Below are 24,634 nucleotides of genomic sequence, written 5' to 3'. Positions count from 1 at the left end.
GACCACCTGACAACATTCCGTCCTTCCTTTGTCTTCCTGCGCACTCTGCCAGTCTTTCTAATATGAACACTATCTCTTTTTCATTCCACGTAGACTCTACCGCCACCACACATATGGAATCCAACCACTCCCTCTTCACTTGTTACAGAACCTATAACCCTCCCTTAATTGTGAAACTTGCAAATGATGATACCGTTCTTGCCCCAGGTTGGGGATTCATCATGCTAGCACTCGATGTAAGACATGAGTCCATTGAACTTCCTTTCCTCCATGTATCTGACTTACGGTGTACACTGATATCTGTATCTGCTCTAGCGTCAGAGGGCATTTTCTTCGAAACAGATGCTGAAGGAGGACAAATGCATCGTGCTGATAGAACTATAATTGCATGTGTGGATTGCTCCGCTGGTCTATACTATCTTTGGGCCAGGCACACCCATACAGCTTTTGCCATCAGGTCCACTTTGACCACGTCTTTACCACTTGCTGTATGGCATGCGCGCATGGGCCATGCCGCAAACTCCACCTTATGCAAGGCTGAGAAGGTTGTAATGGGACTATCTCTTGATCTTTTAGAGAAGTCCGCAGGACCTGGTGACCATATTGGTTGTCCGTCATGCCTAATGGGCAAGCAGAAACAATTGCCATTCTCATCTCAAGCCCAACACCATGTGACACACATTGCGGAGCTTATTCACACTAATGTCTGGGGACCTGTCAACGTTGCAACACTATCTGGCAAAACATTTTTCATTGCTTTCACAGATGATTTTTCACGTTATTTGACTGTCTACCTCATTAAGCACAAGAGTGAGGTATATTCTCATCTTCAGCGATATATTGCCTGGATTGAGAACCAGTCAGGACAGCAAGTCAAACATCTTTGTAGCGACAATGGCGGCGAATATGTCTCTCACGTGATCATTGAGTTTCTGCACAGTAAGGGAATTGAACATGAACTTACGATGCCATGCACAGCTGAACAGAATGGTGTTGTGGAATGCAGACACCAGACAATTGCCACTTGAGCATTGGGTGCTCACCACCAAAGCGGCTATCCTTGTTCATTCTGGGGTCACACTATCCTCAACTCAGCTTACATCAAAAATTTCCTTCCATCATCAGAGCCCCTTCAGTGGCTTCTCACCCTATACTATAGGACAGCCCAGGTTGACAATGCCCCCTATGTGTAGGGCCAACCCACTATGGGCCCACTTTAGAATGTCACCCAAGTCCATCGGTGGGCCCATAGATGTGTTGTACCCACCAGTTAGGGCTGGGCCCATATTAGATTAGCCTCTATCTTTAGGACTGGGGCCTATGGGTGTAAGAATTAATAGTTGACTGTATTGAAGCGTGGGCCCACAGTGCAAATTGATAAAGAAGTGGGTGGCCTCACCTGTATGGGGTGGGGCCCATGGTTGGATCAGTGAGTGGATGCTAGGAAATAAATACCAAAAATGGGTTGGAGGACAGGACATTTTCTTCCGGCAAGTATCTACAAGGATGTGGGCTGGATGGGTGAATATTAGCAATGAGTACCGGCGACATTTATCAGCATTGGCAGTTGTATCCTGAACAAATAGGTTTGGCAAATGATCAGGAATCCACTGGTTGTGGTACATTGACATTGGGCATTGTATCCTGCCAAATATGCTTGCCTGATGGTATTCCCCTGGTATTTATAGGGAGAATTCACCGCCTATGCTCACATTAATACAACATAGCCTTCCGCAAATGTAATGCCAATAGCATACCCTTCAGCAAATGTACTGCCAGTCAGCCGGACAGATTTTAGTGTACATTCTACTCAATTTTGCCGCCATCACACGACATCTTGTTCCCTGCCTGCATTGTTTTCTGAATGCCAAAGCAGGATGGTAATTAACCATGCCATACAATATGAATGCCACAATAGTGCTTACCATACATGGTGGTGCATACCGGCGCAGGATGACAATCACGTGCATTTCCCGCCGAAGTGGTGGTCATCTGAACATCGCTGCAGAATGCTATACAACCTTGGCACTAATGCTGAAATGCTACTGCAACACCCAGTGGGGCAAATGATGTATTGAGTAAATGTCTTACAATGAACTTGAATAAACAACATGGTATCGGCCAACTACAAGGTGACTATTTATTTTTACAACTACATATCCTACAAATACAGTAATTAGTCCATACCAAAACAGAAAAATTTAGTCCATGCTACCAACAATCATTCATGTCCAGCGCCAGCATCTTGTGGTGGTGCCTCACTGTGGAAATCTACATTTGCCAGCACCTCATCCATGGCAATGGCAACGCTGGCACTGATCCTCCGGCTGGGGTGGCAGCAGCCGGCGCCTCTGCAGCATCTGTCCTGATGACAACAGGCAGAGGCTCTGCTGCTGGGACTCAGCAGGATTCACCTCCTGCTGGAGTGCAGCCACCTGGTCGGCAGCAGCTTGGCATTGACCTCCTGCTCAGCCAGGCAATGGTTGGCCACCTCAAGCAGCTTCTCGCCGGTACTCACCCTTTCCACCAAAGAGACCACCATTGTTTGCAACACCGCCAGTTCCTCTTTGAGCGCCAGCACAGTCTAGCTGTCTGGCGCAGGAACATGTGCTGGCAGTGGTGGAAGGGGCGGCGGTGGTGGTGGGCTCGGTGGTGGCAGGCGGCAACATTGCCTGAGGTACCAGCTTCATCTATACAAGTCAGTTGATTCACAAAAGATGAAAAAGAACTTACCATCAGTGACAACGATGACATTCACTGTGGATGCCCTGCGGCATGACTTAGACCTCACAGCAGGTCTCCTGCTCTTTGTTGGAGCGATGGATCCCTTGCTGCCACACTTGTTCTTGGTGCGGTGGCAGCGGGCACACACCACCAGTGGGCCATGGTTAGTGTTGTAGCCTTGGCGGCAGATCAGCGCCCGCTGAACACAGCCGCCACAACCAGGTGACCAGACCGGCGAGGTGGAGTCGGCATTGACATCCTCTTGAAGTCCGCTGGCTGGACTGGTAGCCTTGCCACTGCCCTTTGCGGCAGGCTGTACAAAATCAGATGGTGAAGAATAACAATTGTTTTTGACTCACCGGGATCTGGACATATGGCGTCCCCATCTTTGGTGCCAGAGCCGCACTCATGGGCTCCTCCAGTTCATCTACCTCCAGGTAGCTTTCACCTTTTTAGAGACAGGGTTGGAAACACATTCCCTTGTCTTCTTGAGGACACCTTTGATCGGCTGATGAAAGCTTCAGAAAAGCTCAAGAGAAAAGAAACAACTCACCTTTGCTGGTGCTGGTGCTGGCTGTGGTGCCGCCCCTGCCACATTGTCCAACTCCATGTCATCATCACTACTGATGATGGCCTTGGATTTGGATTTAGCGCATTGGTGCTTGGGTTTGGGAGCGGCGCTTGAGCTCCTTGCACTCATGGTGCATCGAGGACGCTTGCCACGCTCCAGTTGGCGGCCACGGTGTAAAGAGTAGATCTGGGCTTGGCTCTACTGAATGTGAGTCCCTAGTCCTGAGAGGTGCGAGTATGCTTTGTCCCAAGAGACAACCTAAGAACTACCTTGATAATGCAAGGGAAGTCTTATACAGTTAGAGAGTAGACAAGATATTGGAAGAAAACCTCTTTAAAGTTCGTCTATAGTTCCGAGACTACTTCCGAAGTACCGAGAAACTTGTCCGATGCGACTGAAGGTTGTCCGAAGCTGCAAAAGTGTTGTCCGAAGTAGCGCGATGCCTTCCGAGGCTTGCGAAGGCTGTCCGAAGGTCAATATATGTCGGTGTGTCAAATAACAGTATAAGACTTTGCAAAATGTCCAAAGTCCGGAGTGATGCTAATCTATCAGAACTCAAGAATAAACAAAGTGCAAAATTGGCAGCGGTCTAGCCAAACAATCGTTCCAAATGAACAAGGATCAATTGCGCAGTTTACAATTATACCGAGGTGACTCTACTAATTACTATTTGAAGTACGGGAAGTGAAGTGTCAGTATCAGTAGCCAGCGAGCGAGATTATATCCTACTTCCTGTGAGAGACCAGAATCCATAGGCGAAACTAGCAGCGAGATAAGCAAGTCCGAACCTATGTAATAAGCTACGATGTGTACTGCTTATATGTATTCCGAGGCTCCCGACAGGATGCCGATGGAATTTTATCTGCGTAGCACTAAGACATAGTCAACATATAGTTAGAATAAGGGAAAATGCACCAGCGAAGTCAAAAGGACGAGGATAGGACATGGTATGGTAACTTGCGAGGTTCGGATGGGCCTCGGAACATGAGAACTGCCTGTGGAAGGTTCGGACAAGTGCGTGTGGCCTTCAGAAGGTCAAGGGAGGTCGGGGAATGGTATGAACGTAGGTGTTGGATTGCCTGGTTCCGAGCCCAGCACCGCGACCATCGTTACGACGGTCTTCTCCAGGTTCATCGTCAGGAACCGCTCTCTGCTTACCTTTGGCCTTGGCAGAAGGACCTGCAGCAGGTGCAGTGGGAGGCACTGTTTGACCATACCCAATGGTCAATGGGTAGAGCGGGCTGTTCTTGCTGCGGGGATCCTCTGGACGGATGTTGGTCCAGACCGGGGTACTCACCACATTGCAGAAGGAGTTGTCCAAGTGTTGCTGTAGCTCTGCTGCCGCAGAGAGGACCATGGGTGGCACAGAGCTGGTTTACAGGGCATAGACCGTGAATACATGAGTCTATATTAATGATGGAAACTCAATGGGTGATGTAAAAATAAGAACAAAAAAGACTTACCAGAGCCCATGCCATCTCCACCGCAATGGGGATGTGCTTGGGGTCAGCAGCATCCAACTGCAGTGCTTGGCCAAGCAGGTGCTCGACCTTGTCGCCTGCCTGGCGGAAGGCGGCATTGGCGGTAGCGGTAACGGCATCTAGTTCAGATGACATTCTCGAAAAAAAGTTGTGAAGTATGATGATGAGTGGCGAGGAAGTGATTGGATTAAGTACAAGTGTGACATGGATGTTTGAACCTGTGAATGTTGCTTATGTCATCGACATTTCCTAATTTATCACATTGTTCAATAGACCACTGGGTCCATCCACCGGAGCTGTCAGTGACATAATGGCTGCCTTTGTTATACCGAGATTCATTAGTGGTTCACCCACATATTACAGTGACATATTTCTGTATTATACGGGTCACCCGACCTACATAATATTCCGTATAAGACGGGCCAGCGGATGATGGGCTGATGTGATGTATATCCTCAATGTTGACGGATGGGCTGGGAGAGATATTATTTCCGATGGAGGTGGGTGGGCCCATGTGTGGAATATGTAGAGTAGATGAGTGGGCCGATGGACATGAATATTCTATAGACGGATGGGCCGAGGTAGTTGGATATTATGTAGATGGGTGTACCAAGGTAGGTGGGTATCAGATAGACGGGTATGCCGAGGGTACTTGTCATCACATACACGAGTGGGCCCAGATATATACCATATTAGACGGGTGGGCCGGCCGAGGGTATATTTGTCACATACGGGTGGGCCCAGATATATATTATCTTAGATGGGTGGGCCGAGTGTCAAGGAGGTGGGTATCAGATAGATGGGTGGGCCGCCAAGGGTACTGTTATCACATACACGGTGGGCCCAGGGATATATTATATTAGATGGTGGGCCGAGGGCGGTATATAATATAGACAGGTGGGCACAGGTGAATGATAATTGTAAAACAATGCAGTACCGATTGCTGAGTAGCTAATTCGGGTGAAGCGTAATGAGTTCCTGCAGCTGCATGTTCATTACTGTTGCATTGCTGTATGAGAAGCAAGGTTCTGACTACCGAAATTCGAGTGAAGCATACCGAGTTCCGAGACCCGGGTGTCAATAAAAATATCTGATATCCAGCACACTTCCAATGATCGGGTATTTCATTGAGCAACGGGTGGTAATATATCTTCGACAGCCAACATCATGGAAGGTTCTCTTATCAGAACCTCATGTTCACCACCTACCGAACACCAAATGCCAAGTTCCGACTATCCAAAATTTGAGTGTAAGCATGCCGAGATCCGAGCCCCGGGAGTCGACAAACGAATATCTGATATCCAGCACACTTCCAATGATCTGGTATTTCGGCTCCCTTATCTGATCCTGACTATCTCCACCCCCTTTAACACCAACCTCTGGGCGTCCAGCATTCAGCTTCTGATTTCCCAAGATCGACTTCATCATGAATGGTTCTTCCACTTCTGCAATTGAAATAAGCCTCTGGCGCACTTGGGCCCTGACAGTCACTCACGAGGCATGTGAATATACTGCACAGAAATTCAATGCAGAGAAGACAGGAGGAGACCCGGTGATACCTTCTCCTAACCTAGACACTGATCTAGTGATGGCCTGCGATTGATTGGTAGATCGCCTCATAAAGGCATATAAAAATCCAAGTGGGTCTTCCTGCAGATTTGGAAAATTCATTTGATCATTCAAATTCCTTCATCACAGTTCAGATGAACATCGACATTGGAAGATATAGCAAATTGATCTCCCCAAAGAACACCAGGGCACAATGAGGAGAAAGAGGAGAAGTTGCTTAAGAGATGTCCTCCCGGCCATGAGGGTACAAGGTTTGTGGACATACCTGCCACCATTCTAGATGTGTCCGGCACCATCATTGCATAGTACCTCCCAGACGCCCTGACAGCCGAAACACAGGTGTGTGATATAGATTGTTACTCAATATATATTAAATACCCCATGGTAACCACAGAAGGAAATTTGGGCAGCCACCAACTTGCTGTCTCTGAGTCTGGAAAGAAGTGTGAATGTTGATGGGAATTGGCAAACCAATCCGGAGTGGTTCAAACACCGCTCGGAAGATGTTGGCCTACCTGCCGGGTGCATTAATTTATCTCCGGCATGGTTTCAACAGGGGCACGAGGTAGGATTTGATAGGATGATGATTTCGGTAGTTGAGCACACCAATCCCATAGAATCTAGCAGACCCGGAGGTATCTGCATCATTAAAGGGACCATTGTCCGAGGGAATCCTAAACGCCATTGCAAGGCCGGCAGCCATCGCATCAGTGGTGCTCAGGATCATGCATCTGGAGCAGTACTGGGCAGGGTTACGAACATTTTCAAGCCTCGGAGAAAAGGCAGAAAGCAAGGAACTGCCAAGAATGTCCGAGATCCTCCAGTACTGGGCATCCGTGTTTAACACACTATCCATCATTTCCAATCGTCAAACCCCATATCATCGAGACCATTTATCAATTCCTGAATGCTTCAATATTCTCACCACCATGGGGAATTATTCTAATGCTCGGATGAGCATGCCAAGCCTTCAGCTGGAGTTCGGGTACGATCCCGGGTGTATGATTGGATTTTCCGGAAGGATTGTCAGACATGGGGTTCATGAGGTGGAGGGGGATAGGGTTGGGTGGGCATGGTATATGAGGGACTCTGTTCATATTTATGCCGGGGTTCCCTCATGCGGATGGGCTAGGGTGGATTGACGAACCCTACCACCATGTGGAAGATGAAACAAGTAGAAAGTGTAATTACCCGCATCAGTACCTGCTTTCGACTACCAAGTACAAACCGTCTCTCTTGATGACACTCGAGGTCCGAAATCCATAGCAGATGCATACAATGACTGTCCAGAGCCTTCCGTGTCTCTTGATGAGATTCGAGGTCCGAAAGCCATAGCAGATGCATACAATAACTGTCCAGAGCCTTCTGTGTCTCTTGATGACACTCAAGGTCCGATATTCATAGCGGATGCATACAATAGCTGTCCAGAGCCTTCCATGTCTCTTGATGACACTCGAGGTCCGAAGTCCATAGCGGATGCATACAATAACTGTCCAGAGCCTTCCATGTCTCTTGATGACACTCGAGCACCAACACATTCAGCGCGAGGGAGTGGGGTTTCACTTGTGGTGTGCAGTTAGAAAAGGCCAGCCCTGGGTTGGAGTAGTGCAGATGATATCATCGACCTTACATTAGGCAATGCTAAGAAGAATGGTCTGTTGCAAAAGGAACCTACAAGTCAAAAGGGCACAGAGAAGCAAAGAAATGTAAGTATGAATGCTGCTGTACAAATTTGAAAATGGTACTGGGGCGATGGCTATCATTGTATTTAGACTCAGATCCTATCGACAGTCATCAAGGCCAGGAGCTCGGTAACCGGGTCTCGGCACTCGGGTCTTGATATTTGGACCTCGGTAGTTAAATGCCAGGAGTTGGGAATCGGTAATGGAGATCCAGAACTCGAAGTTTGATATTTGGCAGTCAACATTTGGCACTTGACGCTGGGACCTCGGAACTCGGTACTCAACACTCAGACCTCGGAACTCGATATTCGGAGCTCGGTAATCGGGTCTTGGCACTCGGGTGTCGACACTCGGACCTCGGTAGTTATGTTCCGGGAGTCGGGAAGCGGTAATGGAGAATCCGGAACTCGGAGTTCAATATTCAGCAGTAAACATTCGGTACTCGATGCTTGGTACCCGACATTTCAGAACTTGGTCATCGGAACTCGATATCCGGCACTTGGTAATCGGGACTCGATATCCGGAACTCAGAGTTCAATATTCAGAACTCGACACTCGATATTCGGCATTTGGTAATCGGGTCTCGGCACTTGGGTCTCGATATTCGGACCTCGGTAGGTAACTTTCGGGAGTCGGGAATCGGTAATGGAAAATCCAGAACTCGGAGTTCGATATTCGGAGCTTGGAACCCGGTATTCAGTGTTCGGTAATTGGGCCTCGGCACTTGGGTCTCGATGTTCGGACCTCGAGTTCGATATTCGGAGCTCGGAACCCGATATTCGGAGCTCAGTAATCGGGTCTCGGCACTCGGGTGTCGATACTCGGACCTCGGTAGTTACGTTCTGGGAGTCGGGAATCGGTAATGGAGATCCGGAACTCGGAGTTTGATATTCGGCAGTAAACATTTGGTACTCAACACTCGGTACCCAACGTTTCGGAACTCGGTAATCGGGACTCGATATCTGGCACTCAGTAATCGATATTTGGAACTCGGCACTCAGGTCTCGATATTCGGACCTCGGTAGTTAAATTCTGGGAGTCAGAAATTGGTCCTGGTAATCAGGACTCGATATCTGGACCTCGGTGGTCAGGACATGGTGATGCACATCTGCACCGTTTATTTCGGGACTTGCCATATAACATCATGTTAGATATTGCAATGCTTACAAGCAATTTTCAGTACTCATAAAACACATATGTGACTTGCACTTCAACATTTCCAACTGAGTGACTAGAGCTACTCTCCTCTGCCTCTCTTCAATCTGTCCAGCATGGTAGTGTAGATTTGTATCTCTGCCATCTTGTCACGGATGCCCTCACGTTGCTCCTCAATTAATGTCAGGAGGTGTTCTCTAATCCACCTAAGTCCCATCAGTGATGGAACTGAGGTATGATCCACCTGCTCCGGAATTGTCAGACCGTCATTCTCAATGCCATCCTAGAGCAGATCAGTCATGAATCAAGGAAATGGAATAAGAATCTTACTAGCCAATGCTGGTAGTGAAAGATACAGCAAGTCATCACCTGATCCCATTGCCATGGTTTGTTCAAGATTGCAGTTTCTCCCATCCACCATGGGGTATCATAGCCAGATACGATCCGGGATGGATCTCCGGGATCTGCGACGTCATGAAACACACAGAGGTGATATGAAAAGATGTGATCCGGAACCGTGTTCCAGGTGTGACCGGGAATCAAATGAAGAATATGAGCGATAGGGCTGGGAACAACCGAAATGATGTTCCTGGCAGCTGAGTACTGGAGGATGGGAGTGACAAAAGTCTGTGGAAGATGTCAGCATTAACCGCCGGTGTCGTTGGGGTCTTACAGTGATCTCCCATTGCAGCCTGGCTTTGAAGTGCCTGATCCGAGCCAAAGGGGGAAGATTGTTGTTTGCAGCCTCCGCCTGATATTGGGAGATGGATGTGCGATGCAGACATCAACATAGTAGCTGAAATGTCTGCAGGAGTGAGAGTGAGGGGCCGGTACTCATTGAGGGAATTCTCATTGTCAGAAGTGGATGCAGGAGAAGGATATAATTCAGGCATGGCTGATGCAGGAGTATCACACTGGCAATGACAATGACAGTTGGTTCAGATGTGAAGATATCATCCACTGATGGATGGATAAATTTTTCAAACTCCGACATGGGCTGACCCGGCCAATTCCCAGGACTAAATTTGTATATTGAAATGGTTGTTATATTCCATCGGCAATAAACCATTCATTCATCTCGGGAATCTATCAAAACGGTCTGCAGGTGTTGAAACGCTGCCTGGGCATCCTGTGCCAGCAATGAATACATTCGGGATTGCCTTCTGGAGTAGCATGCATGACCCGGAAGTCGTTTCGTGAATGATTCCTGCATCTGGTCGCCCCATTGGGCTGCTTTCTACAAGAAAAAGTTACATGTCCAATCCATCTCGAATTGGACCAACATCAGCTCTTCCTTCCATCGATCCCGTAGTGCCTTTGCCTGGAGCCAGTGAACTCGGTAAACTTCATATTCGTCCGGTCAGCTCAACGTTGGAAGTGTCGAGCATTAGGGAACTCACATTCCTCATTCCATGATTGATCCAGACCATGCATGTCGACCTCGATGGACCAGAACCACGCGAGGGATTCATTGCGTTGACCATGGGCATTCAGGATCACCCATGGCAGTGCTGACTTTGAGCTGCTCGCAAAGCAGGGGTTTGTACTTCTGAAGTTGGCCATGCCCCTTGTCAAGTTTCATCATTTGTGTCCTGGTCTTGGTATATATACTCGCATGCAGGGAGACAGCCTGCTGCACTGACGTCACCTGCGACCAGGCTCGAGTTTTCAGGGCTTGAGATTTGGCTTGCCTGACTGTCATTCAGAATAGGACTGCCTTGTTGCACAAGTGAATGCGGAGGTTGTGAAGTGCATCATTTGCCTGCCCTTCGTGAAGGGACATCTCCAGCGGAATGAGATCCTCTGCCATCAAGCGTCTGTATCGATCTACCCCGAGGTTTGATGGCAATGGGATCACAATGAGCTCGGGCGAGTTCTTCCATGTATCAGATGTCTCGGTAAAATCTTCTGGGTCATTATCGAGATTATCTAGGATGTCTATGGTCAAGTCATCATGATTGTCATCTCCATCGAATCCCTCTCCGAGATGCGTGACAGCAGAATGCGTGAATCCATCTATCTGGCCTTGGAGACAATCTCGTTGCCAGGCGAGGTCTAATCTCTGTGTCTCCATAGTTTGTTTTCCGATTCTTCGGACCTCAATGAGCAATGCAATTTGAGCCTCCTCGATTGCCAACCCCATAGATATCCATGTCGCCACAGATCTCCGAGATGGTGCTGCATTACGGGCATTACCCTGCTCTAGCAGTCTAAGTTCGATCTCCTTTTTGCTCAGTGCTGAGTGTGAAATTAATTTGGACTTCTATGGAGACATGGTCAGCTTACCCTTCTTGATATTTATCTCGTAAACATCCATCGCCGCAGGATCATTTATTCTGCTGGATTGAGCGATCATCTCGTTGGCCAACCATTCTGTCTTCAAATTGGCGGGTGCTGCTTCATCGAGTCTGTCGAAAGCCTTTTCACTTTCGGTGATGCAATTTTTTGCCTGCTTGTATTTATGGCAAAGGGTCCTTTTTATGCGGATCATCTTGCAGAAGTTGGAATCGTTCATCTGAAAATTGAGACATTCCTGTTGATGAGGGGACAACATTCCTCGAGCAGTGGGGGAAATTAGGTTGAGACATGCCCAGAGAGTCTCCATGATCTCTCCATCTATCCAGCCAATGCCTTCAATGAAATTCAACGCATATCGGACATAGCAGTTGTCTTGATGTCCATGCACATGCCACAAACCGATGCCGGGAATGATGGTCAATTCCGGTACCATTTCAAGAAATCAGCTTCAATCCACCCAAACCCGAAGGTGCTTGTTGTATTGACAGTTGATGTCATAAAAGGTGACAGCCCTGGTAATGCCTTCCATGTTGTGCTGGGCAGCCTTGCAAAGGGCGTAATCCATGTTCATCTGTCTGCAAATGATGCATGATCAACTTGTGAATGTAGAACTTCATATTCGGCTTGCCTTTCGCCTTTCTGGAAATCGACCATTGCATGAGGCACAAAGCAGCCGTGGCGGGCACAAGCAACTCCCCCAATACCCATCGACTCCAGCTTGTGCCAAGCCGCATTTGCTTGATTTACTGCCCGGTGATTGTTGCAGCTAGATTTTTCCAAAGTGTCAGCAGCCTCCACAAGATGCGCTTTATACCTGTCCTTTCCCACCATGAACCCCAGCCCATCTGCAAGCCATACTTCATCAAATGGCTTGATGGGATGCAAGTGTTCAGCTTTGAAATTACCGTCCATCACAAATGACTGGGTATATTTCCAGCTTGGAGTTCTTATCATCACTTAGGTCGCTCAAGTATGAAACTAGACTCACTCATCAAGTGTTTCATTCCCTGACAAGGATATGTTGATCCCAGGCTGAGGACATGTCGGGCAAAACAATGCGAGATCTCCAGCATTCGGGGCGTTGGAACGATGACCGAAGCCATGCCATTTCATGGTCTTCAACTGCCTCCACTGTCGAGCGACTCTCATGAGCTCTCTGTATTGGTCCTTGCCAAGTGCCTTGTCAATATAATGTCCTTTAGATGAAGGAGATATATAATTACCAGAACAAGGTGAGGAAACATGCTGGAGGTCATTCGCCAGAGCTTGCTGTAATAGTTCATCGCAGAGGTGCCGCATTCTAGGTTGTCCAATAGAAAATTGTCGAGCACTCTGAAGGTGAACACAGTCTTTGGTTTGTTGAATGATGCAGGGAAAAATCCATGTCGAAACATTTGAATGTCCGGACTCATGGCATTTGGACAATTGCAGCATCGAACCTTGAGGCGATGAACTCCAGACTTGTCGACAATGACCATGGTGTTTTCCTTAGGCTGGAACTCTGGTCCCGACACAGATGGTAGATCTTCAGGCTCAAGCTGGTCCTCAGGTTCATCTCCTTCAAACAAATCCCACCTATTTGCGAGTGCAGGACATTCTTTGCCATCATGACCGAGGTGTATGATGAGTCTGACATGAGCGAGACAACTTTGCTGGAAGAACTGACCATTCCATTGACTGATCCAGTGGAAAGGATTGCGACGATGTTGACTCCTGCAACATCCCGTGCAATAGAGTGGCTCCCCAAGACAATCTTGACATTTGTAGACCCCATCCTGATCACAGACAACGCATCTCCTATCTTCTGGAGGAGCTTCTCGATCCAGAAGGTGATGCAGATATGATTCCTGCCTTGGGAGCCATTGCCTCAGGTAGTCATTCTGGCTCTGCATGTGTTATACTTAGCAATGTTTGAACGACACTCCAATGGTTTACATTCACTTGCCATTGTTTTTGGAAGCTGCAAAGGCTCGAATGAGCCTTGGTCTTGCTCATAAGTATTATCAGGACAGTCTTCCCAAGTAGGTGGTGCCGGAACAGGCTGAAGTGTTGGTGATTCCAGGGGAGAGTTAGGCATGGACCTGTAGGCATGTCGTTTTGCACTTGCAAGCGGGACCTTGACCCAAGTTTTCCTACCTTTTCTGCCCCTTGCTTCTACCCTGTGTGACTTTTGCAGCGGGGTGCATAGACCTATCTTCATCTTATTTTCGAATGTTGCAAGAACAGCATTAGCTCAGGAAGGTCGCAAGAATTATTATTCCAATGCTATATTTGTGCAGTATTGGTTGTTCATTACAAATTTATTTCCATTAATGGCATCATGTCCGATATGGGTTGATTAACCAACTGTTAGGCTTTGGTCAAAGTTGAACTTTGAACCAATATTAGTTATGCCTTGCTCACCCTCAGCACATTCACCAATCAGAGTCACTATAGCAAGATCAGGTCATTCCACTCGCTTGTCTCCTGGAAGACATAGGGCACGTCAACCCCAGACACAGAAGCTCATGGAAACCGAAATTTTCGAGTTGAAGAACTACCTTCCTGAGTGGACTTCTGTGAAAAGGAGCAAGAAGTGGGCAGTTTTCACTGCAATTGCCAGGGCTGCAAGGTTGTTTGCGCCAAAGGTGGACCAAGGACAATTGAAAAAGAGAAAGCAGGTGATACATCCTTGTTGCGATGAGAAACAAAAATTTTAATGTCTTACACTTCCTTCAATGCTCAGATGTACAAGACTTGGTTGTTCAACAACAAGAAAAAGAAGGAAAGGAAGGACATGATAAAGTATGGGAGGAAATGGACGCCTAGGATGGTGATCTACTAGAAGAATCGGGAAGAGGTGCTGAAGAGGATCGAGGATGAATCCAGGGCAAAGCCAGGAGATCCTGGTATGTTCAAGCATTATCAGGCGGCTATGAAGAGAGTCATGGCTGAATTGTCCGACGACGAGTTGGAGAAGGCGAAAGAAACCGCCGAAGAATGGTCCAACAACTGTCCTCCTCCCAAGATACAAGCACAGGTTGCCTGTAAGAAGGGACCTGCATATATGGAGCACTTTTCGAAGGAGATGTGGAGGCAATGCGGGATGAGAGTGTTTGTGTTGTCAGCTTGGAAGAATGAACAGGGCGAGGTGCTGTTTGGGATGTGAGTGAATTTTACCTGTCATCGCAGATCTTTCAACCCGATATATTTCACGCAGGCGCAATAATAATGAGGCATTAGGAGATGGGGACAGCTTCATGAAGACAAAGGACTGGGAGGACATCAAGCCGGTGTGGCAGGAGTATGCGCAGGAACAGTTCGGTGAGTGTTTAAACTGTTGATACCCGGAGGGGTGTGTTGATGGTCTCTGTGATAGGTGCCGGAGCATGGGAAGGTGGCCGACAGATGAAGGAAGGTCACAAGAGAATCCGAAAACCAGCCTTCGAGCTCGACACTGATGAGGATGGGATGCCGTTGCTTCCGGACATCACCAAAACAAAACTTGAGGAGAAGAAGGCCATAGTCAGGGCTTTTCTCACATCCCACTATCATGAGTCAATCCTTGCTACATCTGGGACATTGTTGAATGCATCGACATAGGGATTTGTTCGGGGATCGACAAGGCAGTAGTGCCATGGAGTGCCATCCTTCAATGCCAGGATGACTTTGTGTCACAAAGATATCTTCCGGCAGATGTCGACTTGAAGGAGCCTTCCAAGTTGCAAAATTGGGACACTACGGCCCTCCTCAATTTCTGGTATGCTCGGCAGGAGAAAGGCAAAGGATCAACATTCACGTTCAAAGCATGGAAGAACAAAGATGGCAACATGGTAGCATCGGTCGTATCAGGCGGGTCGCCTTCCCATCGGCCAGGTAAAGTCAAAAACATGCCAAGGGTAATCATCCGAAGCCCTAGGGATTCATCCTCCGAACCCTACAGTGATTTCAGGAATGACACTCATCATTCGGATGATGATGATGATGATGATGATAATGACTCGGCTGATGGTAGATCACCGAAAAAGAGAACCAGAACCAGAGAAGGTCCTTCATCATCACATGCAGAGACAGCAATCCCACTGTCAATTCCGAAGCCTCGCCCTGTCAAGCCGGCGAAATGTGGTGCACTGCTGACATCGCGAATGGGTGACCTCCTGGCAGGGTTAACCAATGGCAACATGGGTGAGGTTGACGATGATGTTGCAATGGAAGGGAGGAAAACATCGCCGGCTCCGAAAAGGATGCGGGGAAAGAAAGCGGTGATTGAGCCATTGGCGAGGACCACCCGGAGTAAGTCGACGCCAAAGCCATTAGGCAGTACTCCTCGGGTGACAAGAGCAAGGGGAAGGAAGTGATGTACTTATCCCGCACTGTCTTCCCTTATGTACATATCCATGTCATGCAATGGGAAGTAGGTTATTGGTGTGCTGGACTCGAAACATGGACCCGGTGATCGATACTCGGGCCTCGGTAGTCCTCAGATAGTGAATAAATCGGAAATGGAAGTTCCATACATCCATAATTAAGTAGTTTACATGACGTGAGTGGGTTCATAAACATTCAAAATTTCACAGGTAATTTGTCTACTAACAGAAATTGTGTAATTTACATTTAAATTTGATCTTCAAACCTAAGAATGAGGGAATCTAATACCTTGAGCATTTCAGAAGTCAAACATTCAGCTTGTTGCAGCCTCCAGAGGTCTTCTTCAGCTCTTCTGAGTTTGTCAGATGTTTCTGCCCAGGCAGTTCAGAATGGTCTCTCAGCCTCGAGTAGTTGTTGGATGGATGGGTCGGGAATATGTCCATGTCGCTGTTTGTAATCCTGGACCCGTTCTTGAATGAATTGAACTAAGAGACAAATTAGCAGAAGGATAAATGATTATATCAGATACTTAGTGAACAGGGATGGTGAGATATTTTGATTGACAGACCGGGGAATTCTGGCATAAAATCTTCATCAGGCCTGAGGTACAGGTCAGGGTGGATGGGTACATCTGGGTGATAAGGTTGGGCCAGAGGTGATGGATCTGTCAGGCTTTAGTACCCAGGGATGGCTGGACTGTTGATTTCAATCGATGGACATACCCGGGATCTCAGTCATAATATCTTCATCAGGCCCAAGGTAGAGATCCGGGTGGATGGCTAGACCCGGCATATCAGGTTGGGCCGGAAGTGACTGATCTGCAGGAATTTTGTGTCAACATGCATTGTTAGATGATTTAAATAATACTCACCATGCATCCCAGCCATCAGGTCATCCTCAAGCCCGAGGTATAGGTCTGGGTAAACCAGGAGGCCTGGTTGATCACATTGAGCCGGAGGTGAATGATCTGTGATATTTGAGTTACCATGGATGATGAGATTGTCATCATATCAATTGATAAACCCACTGGAAATTTGAGAAAAGACCTCTGGACCATTGGATGACACAGAACATGATTCTGGGTCATCAGCCGGCCCAAGATTTAATTGATCTGAGGATGTCCGGTAAATTGATAAGGTATGATGGATGTTGAACATACCTGTTGACATCCGGGACACGGTTGATTCATCCACATCCATTGAGTTATATTCAGTGACTGGAGGGTCATTGAATCTAACTGTAGCAGGGGAGTTCATGTTCTGTGATGAACTGATCAACTGATTCACTGATTATTGATAACTTCGAAGTTGAACACAAGGCGCCAGCGATTGCCGAAAGTTGAACCACGACCAAACAAGGACAAACAATCAATGAAATTTTACATTGTTAATCACTGATCTTGTTTTTACTGAAACATCATCCTTGTGATAACTGATTTCAACCTGAATATAACTTGATTTCTACCTGATCTCAACACTTTCAACACTTTCAATTGAAATACCATGTCTGCTCCAGTTGACACCTCTTTGACCAGCCTCAAGGAAATCACTGCCAAGATCATGGCCATCATCACCGGCGCTCGGCAGCTTCCTCTGGGCCACAGCCACTTTTCTCTGACAACCCAGGTCAGTACACTCGTGGTATGTAGCATTGTCATATTTTCTCCACTTCATTTTTTTCATCATCCGAGTAGGCCGATGCGGTCCGGCAATATGGGAGTGGTCCCTACCTTCCGGGTCTCGTGTGTTCGTGCTCGAGGGAGTTGATTCGTGTTCGGGGCATGACTCCTCAGGTCTGGCCCAACTGGCACAGCATCGGGTACGATGATACCTGTTTGTTGATGCACCCCTGGCGCAGCAAGGTCCTTGCCTGGGAGGAGTTAGGTGATTACACCTTCAATCTCCTGGTTGTATCCGGTCCTTCAGTAGGTCCAATTCCTGTGGATCTTCCACCCTCGCCTGTCATCGCTGGGCCTTCTACCAACCCTGCCTCTGAGTCCTGGGAGAAGGGAAAAGGTAAGGCAGTTTTCCTGCACCTGGACCCAGAAGTGGAAGGGAGTCGGAAGAGGAAGTCTCCAATGATTCTGGAACTTCCCTCCCAACCCCGAAGTGCGCTATAAAGACTCGGAAGCACGCGAAAACCACCGGCCTTGCCAAATTCAAGGCGTTTGTTGAGTTGGAAGATGAAGAGGACTCGGTCACTCAGGTATGTCCTCTGGTTCATCGTTCCATTGTCTTACTCATTTTGTAGCCGATTTCATGTGGGGTTCCGGAGGTCGTCCTCCCCCAGCTCTCCCCAGATGTTGCAAGGACGTCTGGATCACCTCGGTCACCCCGGAGCCTGAAGAAGAAACCCTTCGGGCCTGCTACGGTAAGTCGCACTTTTGCATCCGGCACTCGGATGGGTCCTTACAATGTGCCAGGCAATTGCCGGCAAACATCCGGAGGTCATCGAGCCAAGAGGACCAGCACCCCGTGCATGTCCTGCGTCTACTGCACCACCAAGAAGATTAAGTGCATCTCTGTGAGTATGGGAACCCCGCCGAAACGTGTTTGAGGTCAATCCATCACCCGGACCATCAGGAGGACCAGATCCAGGACCCCTTCCAAAGCTCCTGCCAAAGCTCCGGCCGCCTCGCAAACCACTGGCCGGACGCGGAGTCAATCTCGGGTCTCTTCCGTCACTCCTGGTCCATCTGGTGCCCAAACACCAAAGGTGCAAACATGTGGTCGCAGCAAGACTGTCACTGCTGCCAAGGAACCTACACCTGCACCAGCTCATAAGTCACCCGAATTTTCTATGTCCATCTGACATAATGTTCCACCTGTAGCAGTCCCATCTTCAACTTCCGGAGTTCCTCATTCAGCACTCAATGTGCCAATGCCGGATTTGCATGCCATGGCAATGGTGATTCGGGAGGGTGCAGCTCGAATTGCCGCTCTCGAGGAGCGTGTTGTTGAGCAGGATGCTAATATTGACACCCTGCAACACCTTCATGAAGGCCTTCGACACAAAATCATCCTCCGGCACCCAACATTTCCACTTCCGGATGCCCAAGGTGATGCAACATCATTTTTGCTTCATCAACCTGTCCCTCCGGTCATGTCAACCCCTGCATCCGCACTTCCTCCTCTCATTGACCTGTCTATGGAAGGGATGGAGCCCAACCCCCCCCCAACCTCCAGGATGAGTCTGCCATTGACGGACTCATATTTGAGCTCAACCACTCATTTCAAGTTGCAGGTTTCAGGCCTCGGCACTCGGTGAATCAATAACTCAATGATGAATTCCAGGGTTGTAGGATCGGCACATGGTGAATTTTGTAAGAAATTCCATATTGTGTATCGCTTCCAGCCTCGGGTTTCAGGCTTCGGGCCTCGGCACTCGGCACTAGGTGATTCAATCAGTCAGTGGTAACACTTTTGGTTTTGTGGTTCGGCTCACGGCACGCAGTGATATGTCTCAGGACATCGATATTTCACACATTCCTGCGAGTATCTAGTGTCCAGTCTGGAGCTTCCGGTCATCAGGCGTCCGGAATTCGAGACAGTGATTTCTCGTTGAAAAATGGATGTTGTACCATGGGATTCAATTTTCGGGCATTGGGACTCGGTGATCCATGCATGTCAGACAAGTGCTTTATATATCTATATAGTAAACCAATACCTTGGCCTATACGTCTACACAATATCTCCCTACCTCGGCCCACCCATCTATATTACATTCCCCTCCATCGGCCCACCAGTCTATATCATAAATATTTTCCTGCACTCTCGGCCCACCCGTTAATATAATAAATGTTTTACTGCTTGCTCGGCCCACCCATCTATACAATTCACAATGACCTTGGCCCACCCATCTATATAATAAATATTCCACCGCTTTCTCGGCCCACCCGTCTACAAAATTATTCCTGTACGTCGGCCCACCTGGCTATACAATGTACCTTTACATCGGCCCACCCATCTACAAAATGATTTCTATACATCGTCCCACCCGTCTATACAATGTACCTTTACATCGGCCCACACATCTATATAATAATGATTGCCTCTCATCTCCCTTCAGCCTAGCTGTCTATAATATACATGTCCATCCTACTGTACATATTCCCCGGATGGGCCCACCCATCTCCATCGGTAAAAATATTCATCCTGGCCCATCCGACATCATTGAGCATATATATAACATTGGCATAGATGGGCCCACCCGTCTCCATCGGAAATAATATTCCCCCCGGCCCATCTGTCAACATCGGGGATATACATCACATCGGCCCATAGTCCGCTGGCCCGTCTTATATGGGATATTATTTAAGCCAATCACTGTTACCAGAATCCCCCTCCACATCCATTGACCAGAACCAGGCCAATGTGTTATTTCTCTGTCCTCTTGCATTTGGATCAGCTACCGCTGTGCTAACCTTCAGATGCTCCTTTAGCAGTGGGCGATATCTCTCCAATAATTCATCGGCAGCACCGAGGTTAGCCAGATGTGTCTGGCACTTTGAGTAAATGCTTGCATTGATACTCACCACCCTGTCAACCGAATGCACTTGAGCCCAAGCTCTGGTAGACATGGCTTGGGATTTCGCCATTCTGACGGTGGTACGGAAGATAACCGCTTTGTCTGCCAGATGCACTCTGATATTGTGCAGGGCATCATTTGCCTGTCCCTCCCAAAGTGCCAGTTCTTGATGAATCATATCTGCGGCACCAAGTTCGGAGCACCGTGCTGGGCCAAGGATCAATGGTATGGGTAGGACAGTCTTTTCGGGCTCGAATAATCTGAATTCATCCACCATCTCATCAAGTTCTTCTTCCTCAAGCATGAACAGCTCGTCCTCCATCACCTGGATATTGCCATCCCCTATCCTATTGCCAAGGAACCTGAGACAATGGAAATGAAAAAGGGACTCACCTATGGCTTTATAAATGAGTGGTCAATACACCGTGCAATGACTAAACTGCATCAGTACCTGCACATGACAACTTGGGTGAAGCATACGGTGCAACCAATTTGCTGAAACTGGCAAGCATGTTGCTAGTCATGAGTTCTGTAGAAACAGGAAGACCTGGTGAAGCCATACAGTGCTGTAATGATGGTCATGGTGCTGGGCTCAGAACCAGCTATTTTGATACTGATGTCAAACAGTATTTGTCTGATGCACTTCCGACTACCCCGACCCGAGTCTGACACTCCAATCCCGACCCAACGCACTTTCCGACAGTCTGATGCATGTCCGATCCCGACCCGACGCCCGACCTGACATTCCTGCGCATTGGACCAGTCCTCCCTATGTCCTGTCCAGTTGCATCTATCCCCACTAGGTGCACATTTACTCCTTTTGACTTGCTAAGCATTGTATACAGTGTTATTACATGTTTTCTCATGGTCCGCTGTAGAGCCTCGCATCTCCACAGGCACTTCCCTCCAAATTCTCCCACTTTCCCTACAAACTCCAGCTCTAATCCACAGGATACATCTAGTGCATTAGCGCACTTATATTTTATTTTGCAGGTTTTGCGCGTGGCCTCGTGGGTTCATGCACTTTGCACATCTGCACTCGCATTGTCCGTGCACTCGTCCATCTGTCCGTCCATCCCATGTCCTTAGAAGTTCATTGGTGCATTTTCCCATCATATTTCCTTTTCGTCTAATTGGTTTCCATCGCTAATACTTGTTACGACTTGGATGGTATCTGTTGGCGACGCTCAAACAGAGCTTGTGTTGTCAACGGTCGAGGACGTCCTTGGGCTAGCCCAAGGTTAGGGGTCGTACTTGGCGTGTCTTTGGCAAGTACGATTTGACGCCTATGTCCAAATCGGGTAGCTTATGTCACACGGGTGCGAGACAATAAGCTATATCGGCCTAGGCTTATGACACCCAAAGGTTAATCGTAAGGATCGTCGTTAATTAGAAGGACAGAAGTCCGACTAGTTAACAGGGGCTTTGCTCGTCGACGAAGTCGATGAGTAAAGGTCGAGACTATAGGCTTATCCGCGAGGAGCAGATAAGAAGATAGAATATAGACTGCTGGCGAGGCAGAAGGATCACTCTGGTGAGAGTAGGAGGTCAAGAACCAAGTAGATTCAAGTTAGGGAATATGGTACATGGTAGCGAGTTTATATAGAGGACAGGAGACGTATTAGTGGGTGATAACTCGTACTACCGGGAGAGGCAATCAGTAAAGGGTATAACCATAACAGGAAGGCACGTTCAGTCGAGGTAGAACGTGCTAGATAAGAAAGTGAGTCAACGATCGAAAATGAGAAGTGAAACGCGCAGGGGCACGATCGTGCAGCTGCGGATCTAAGTATAAGTCGCATGTGCGACTGCGCACTGAGTCAGAGATCAAGAAAGGGAACAGGGCAAAGGGGATGCGTCGTGCATCATATCATAGGTCACCGTCCAGACGGTAGAGGCAAGGGGACTGTCCACAGGATCAGTCAGGTGGTGAAACGGAGCATGGGTATGCTTCGTCAGCGAAAGGGTCCGGCCAGATGTACTGGCTTTGCTGAAGCAACAGGTAGAGGGCGAAAGGGAATGCGAGGGTGACGAGGATGACAAGGGTAAGGTCGGGGTAAGGGTATGACGCGAGGGCTGATACGAGGAGGATTAGGAGAAAAATAGTAGGGGCCCAAGCGTCTAGATGTTCTTGTAACAATACTCGGCTCTGTGCTTCACGTGTAACCGAGACCCTGTTACATACATTGTGTACTATTTTTAGCATGTTTGGCTCGTTACATTGGACCTGCGTGCCTAGTGGCGCTTAGCTACTTTACTTATACCCCTCTATTACTTATGTACTGGATCGATTTTCCGCCTACTTTCTTTGTGTCTCTAGATACTAGGAATTTTACTCGTTGTTTGCAAGTGACAATCTAAAGTTGCATCTTGTCTTTCCTTCATCTATCTCGCTTGTTCCTACTTTGCCCTCACTCGCGCATGCTACCTTCGCATCGTGCACCTCGCCCTTCGCCTTTTGCACTCATGTGTCATTGCGCGCGTCTGCCTTTCATTTGTCGCATTGTTCTCGCCTCACGCTTCGTGCATCCTCAGTCTCAGTACCTTATTAGTTGTTTGGTGTCCCTCTTTTTACAAGAGAGGTTTCCCTTTACTCAGTTAGCTGCCCTTGGGACGACGATTTCACTTGCACCCGGGACTATCTGTGTTTGCTTAGCTTAGCACCAGCTTTGACCACAGTTTATATTTCTCATCTTCACCGCAGTACCACATGTCCTATTACATAGGATTTCAGACCCGAAATATTGCTACTACTCTCACCTATAGCACTCTGAATTTCTACATAGTCACTATATAATATCTAGTACTTCCTACCTATTGCATTACTTACTTTTCCCTACTCAGTAGTAGGATGGAAGTCATTGGATATTAGTAGTACTTGATTGTATTGTGCAATATCTATCCACTCTTTTTCTACGAAACATTCCGACACATCCAACACTCATTTGACCGACAATCCAACACACTTCCGACAAATTCCCTTACTGTCCGATGCATTCCCTGACAGTCTGACACATAGTCCGACACCCGACCCGACTCCAATATTTTTGGACCCGACAGTTTCCCTTCGGACGAGTAGTTCCTAGCTTTGGATTATCTAGCTATTATTGATAACTAACTATCTAAACTAATACTAATTAGCAATCCCTTTAGGATCAAATGCACTCGCTCTGCAAGTATAGCAGCATAGGTCATGCTAAGATCTACCTAAATATTTGTTGTCTAGGTAGTATGGTTTCTGCTGAGCCCAGCAGGAATCAGCTTTCTACAGTGCATTAGATTTAGAAACTTGGATGAAGCAAAAGCCTTACAGTGCATTTGATTTTCTAAAGCTGGAAACTTAAATGAGACTGACGCCGTACAGTACTAGTGCAGGATCTGATTTACTGAAGTCAGAAAGCACGCTGCGAGACAGAAGTTATTTGGAAACAGGAGGAGGTGGAAAAGATCCGATAAAGCTACATAGTGTATTGGATTTGCTAAACTTGTAATGCCGTGGTTTGTGGCGGTCACATGCAGTTGCTATTAATAACACTTATGATCCTAGCACATTATGTTTCGGTCCTACCATCCTCCTACAACATAATATTAATGCTCTTGTTGCTGTGAGCCTGTATCTTAGTTGAATGGATCTTGGTGATAAAAGCCCTTAAGTTGATCTGTGAGACAATGTCTTTGGTTATTTTATCACAATATTTAAGCAGCTAGTAGCTAATCATTCTATTGTTATAGTCCTATGTGCAACTTGATGCTAATTCATACTGACAATGCAAATTTAGGGGTACTTAGGCATTCAAATGTTGAATACTAGGTAAGTCCAGGATGATGTTTGCCCCACCACAACAGATCACCCTCACAGGTATCTTTATACTAACATTCCACTAGCTGGAAGGTCTCTCAGACTCTCTCTCAGACGCACCATCTTAATATTGTGTTATGGTCCAACCGTCCTCACAAGTGTTTTGTTCACCAATCGAAGACTCGAACTTGTTGTTTTGGACCAAATAAATGTAAGTGCTTACCACAACACATCTCACTCACAGGTATCTTTATACTAGCATTCCACCGAGATCACTTTTGGAAACACTGTCTTACTATGTTTCAATGGTTCAACCATCCTTGCAAGTGTTTACCAATCAAAGACTCGTTATTTTTGGTCCAAACAAATTTAAGTACTCACCACAACAAATCTCACTCACTCACAGGTATCTTTATACTAGACTAGTAGCATTTCACCGAGGTGGCAGGTCTCTCTCAGAAACACTGTCTTACTATGTGTT

At 47.5% G+C, this 24,634-nt stretch overlaps 8 protein-coding genes across 8 annotated transcripts; 2 read left to right on the top strand and 6 right to left on the bottom strand.

Moving 5' to 3' along the window:
• Window positions 1-4,322: 4,322 nt before the first annotated feature.
• EDB93DRAFT_1250997 (uncharacterized protein) lies at window positions 4,323-4,911 on the bottom strand (the record flags this gene model as incomplete). Its single annotated transcript, XM_041453101.1, has 3 exons — window positions 4,323-4,558; window positions 4,593-4,665; window positions 4,759-4,911. The coding sequence occupies 3 exons, from the start codon at window positions 4,909-4,911 to the stop codon at window positions 4,323-4,325; spliced, it is 462 nt and encodes a 153-aa protein (XP_041307192.1).
• Window positions 4,912-9,264: 4,353 nt separating this feature from the next.
• On the bottom strand, window positions 9,265-10,075 carry EDB93DRAFT_1250996 (uncharacterized protein; the record flags this gene model as incomplete). Its single annotated transcript, XM_041453100.1, has 4 exons — window positions 9,265-9,465; window positions 9,513-9,646; window positions 9,699-9,809; window positions 9,856-10,075. 4 exons carry the CDS (start codon window positions 10,073-10,075, stop codon window positions 9,265-9,267), a joined length of 666 nt encoding a protein of 221 aa, XP_041307191.1.
• Window positions 10,076-10,251: 176 nt separating this feature from the next.
• EDB93DRAFT_1086241 (uncharacterized protein) lies at window positions 10,252-10,745 on the bottom strand (the record flags this gene model as incomplete). The annotated part of the gene is made up of 3 exons (XM_041445962.1): window positions 10,252-10,412; window positions 10,437-10,517; window positions 10,553-10,745. The coding sequence occupies 3 exons, from the start codon at window positions 10,743-10,745 to the stop codon at window positions 10,252-10,254; spliced, it is 435 nt and encodes a 144-aa protein (XP_041307190.1).
• A 139-nt stretch (window positions 10,746-10,884) lies between these two features.
• Window positions 10,885-11,913, bottom strand: EDB93DRAFT_1250995 (uncharacterized protein; the record flags this gene model as incomplete). Its single annotated transcript, XM_041453099.1, has 2 exons — window positions 10,885-11,420; window positions 11,469-11,913. The coding sequence occupies 2 exons, from the start codon at window positions 11,911-11,913 to the stop codon at window positions 10,885-10,887; spliced, it is 981 nt and encodes a 326-aa protein (XP_041307189.1).
• Window positions 11,914-12,047: 134 nt separating this feature from the next.
• Window positions 12,048-12,958, bottom strand: EDB93DRAFT_1240900 (uncharacterized protein; the record flags this gene model as incomplete). The annotated part of the gene is made up of 3 exons (XM_041451815.1): window positions 12,048-12,417; window positions 12,469-12,647; window positions 12,704-12,958. The coding sequence occupies 3 exons, from the start codon at window positions 12,956-12,958 to the stop codon at window positions 12,048-12,050; spliced, it is 804 nt and encodes a 267-aa protein (XP_041307188.1).
• Window positions 12,959-13,987: 1,029 nt separating this feature from the next.
• On the top strand, window positions 13,988-15,817 carry EDB93DRAFT_1104434 (uncharacterized protein; the record flags this gene model as incomplete). The annotated part of the gene is made up of 6 exons (XM_041447415.1): window positions 13,988-14,140; window positions 14,206-14,264; window positions 14,349-14,624; window positions 14,680-14,783; window positions 14,839-14,984; window positions 15,086-15,817. The coding sequence occupies 6 exons, from the start codon at window positions 13,988-13,990 to the stop codon at window positions 15,815-15,817; spliced, it is 1,470 nt and encodes a 489-aa protein (XP_041307187.1).
• A 394-nt stretch (window positions 15,818-16,211) lies between these two features.
• On the bottom strand, window positions 16,212-17,083 carry EDB93DRAFT_1250992 (uncharacterized protein; the record flags this gene model as incomplete). Its single annotated transcript, XM_041453098.1, has 6 exons — window positions 16,212-16,312; window positions 16,396-16,491; window positions 16,550-16,645; window positions 16,699-16,794; window positions 16,855-16,938; window positions 16,987-17,083. 6 exons carry the CDS (start codon window positions 17,081-17,083, stop codon window positions 16,212-16,214), a joined length of 570 nt encoding a protein of 189 aa, XP_041307186.1.
• Window positions 17,084-17,329: 246 nt separating this feature from the next.
• On the top strand, window positions 17,330-19,094 carry EDB93DRAFT_1104432 (uncharacterized protein; the record flags this gene model as incomplete). The annotated part of the gene is made up of 7 exons (XM_041447414.1): window positions 17,330-17,467; window positions 17,521-17,842; window positions 17,893-18,032; window positions 18,078-18,197; window positions 18,250-18,350; window positions 18,385-18,542; window positions 18,661-19,094. 7 exons carry the CDS (start codon window positions 17,330-17,332, stop codon window positions 19,092-19,094), a joined length of 1,413 nt encoding a protein of 470 aa, XP_041307185.1.
• Window positions 19,095-24,634: the final 5,540 nt, after the last annotated feature.

Source organism: Suillus bovinus, assembly GCF_016758785.1.
Source record: "Suillus bovinus strain UH-Sbo-P2 chromosome Unknown EDB93scaffold_32, whole genome shotgun sequence".
Classification (NCBI taxonomy): domain Eukaryota; kingdom Fungi; phylum Basidiomycota; class Agaricomycetes; order Boletales; family Suillaceae; genus Suillus; species Suillus bovinus.
Note: the sequence above shows the minus strand (reverse complement) of the source record. Positions and strands in the feature narration are given on the sequence as shown.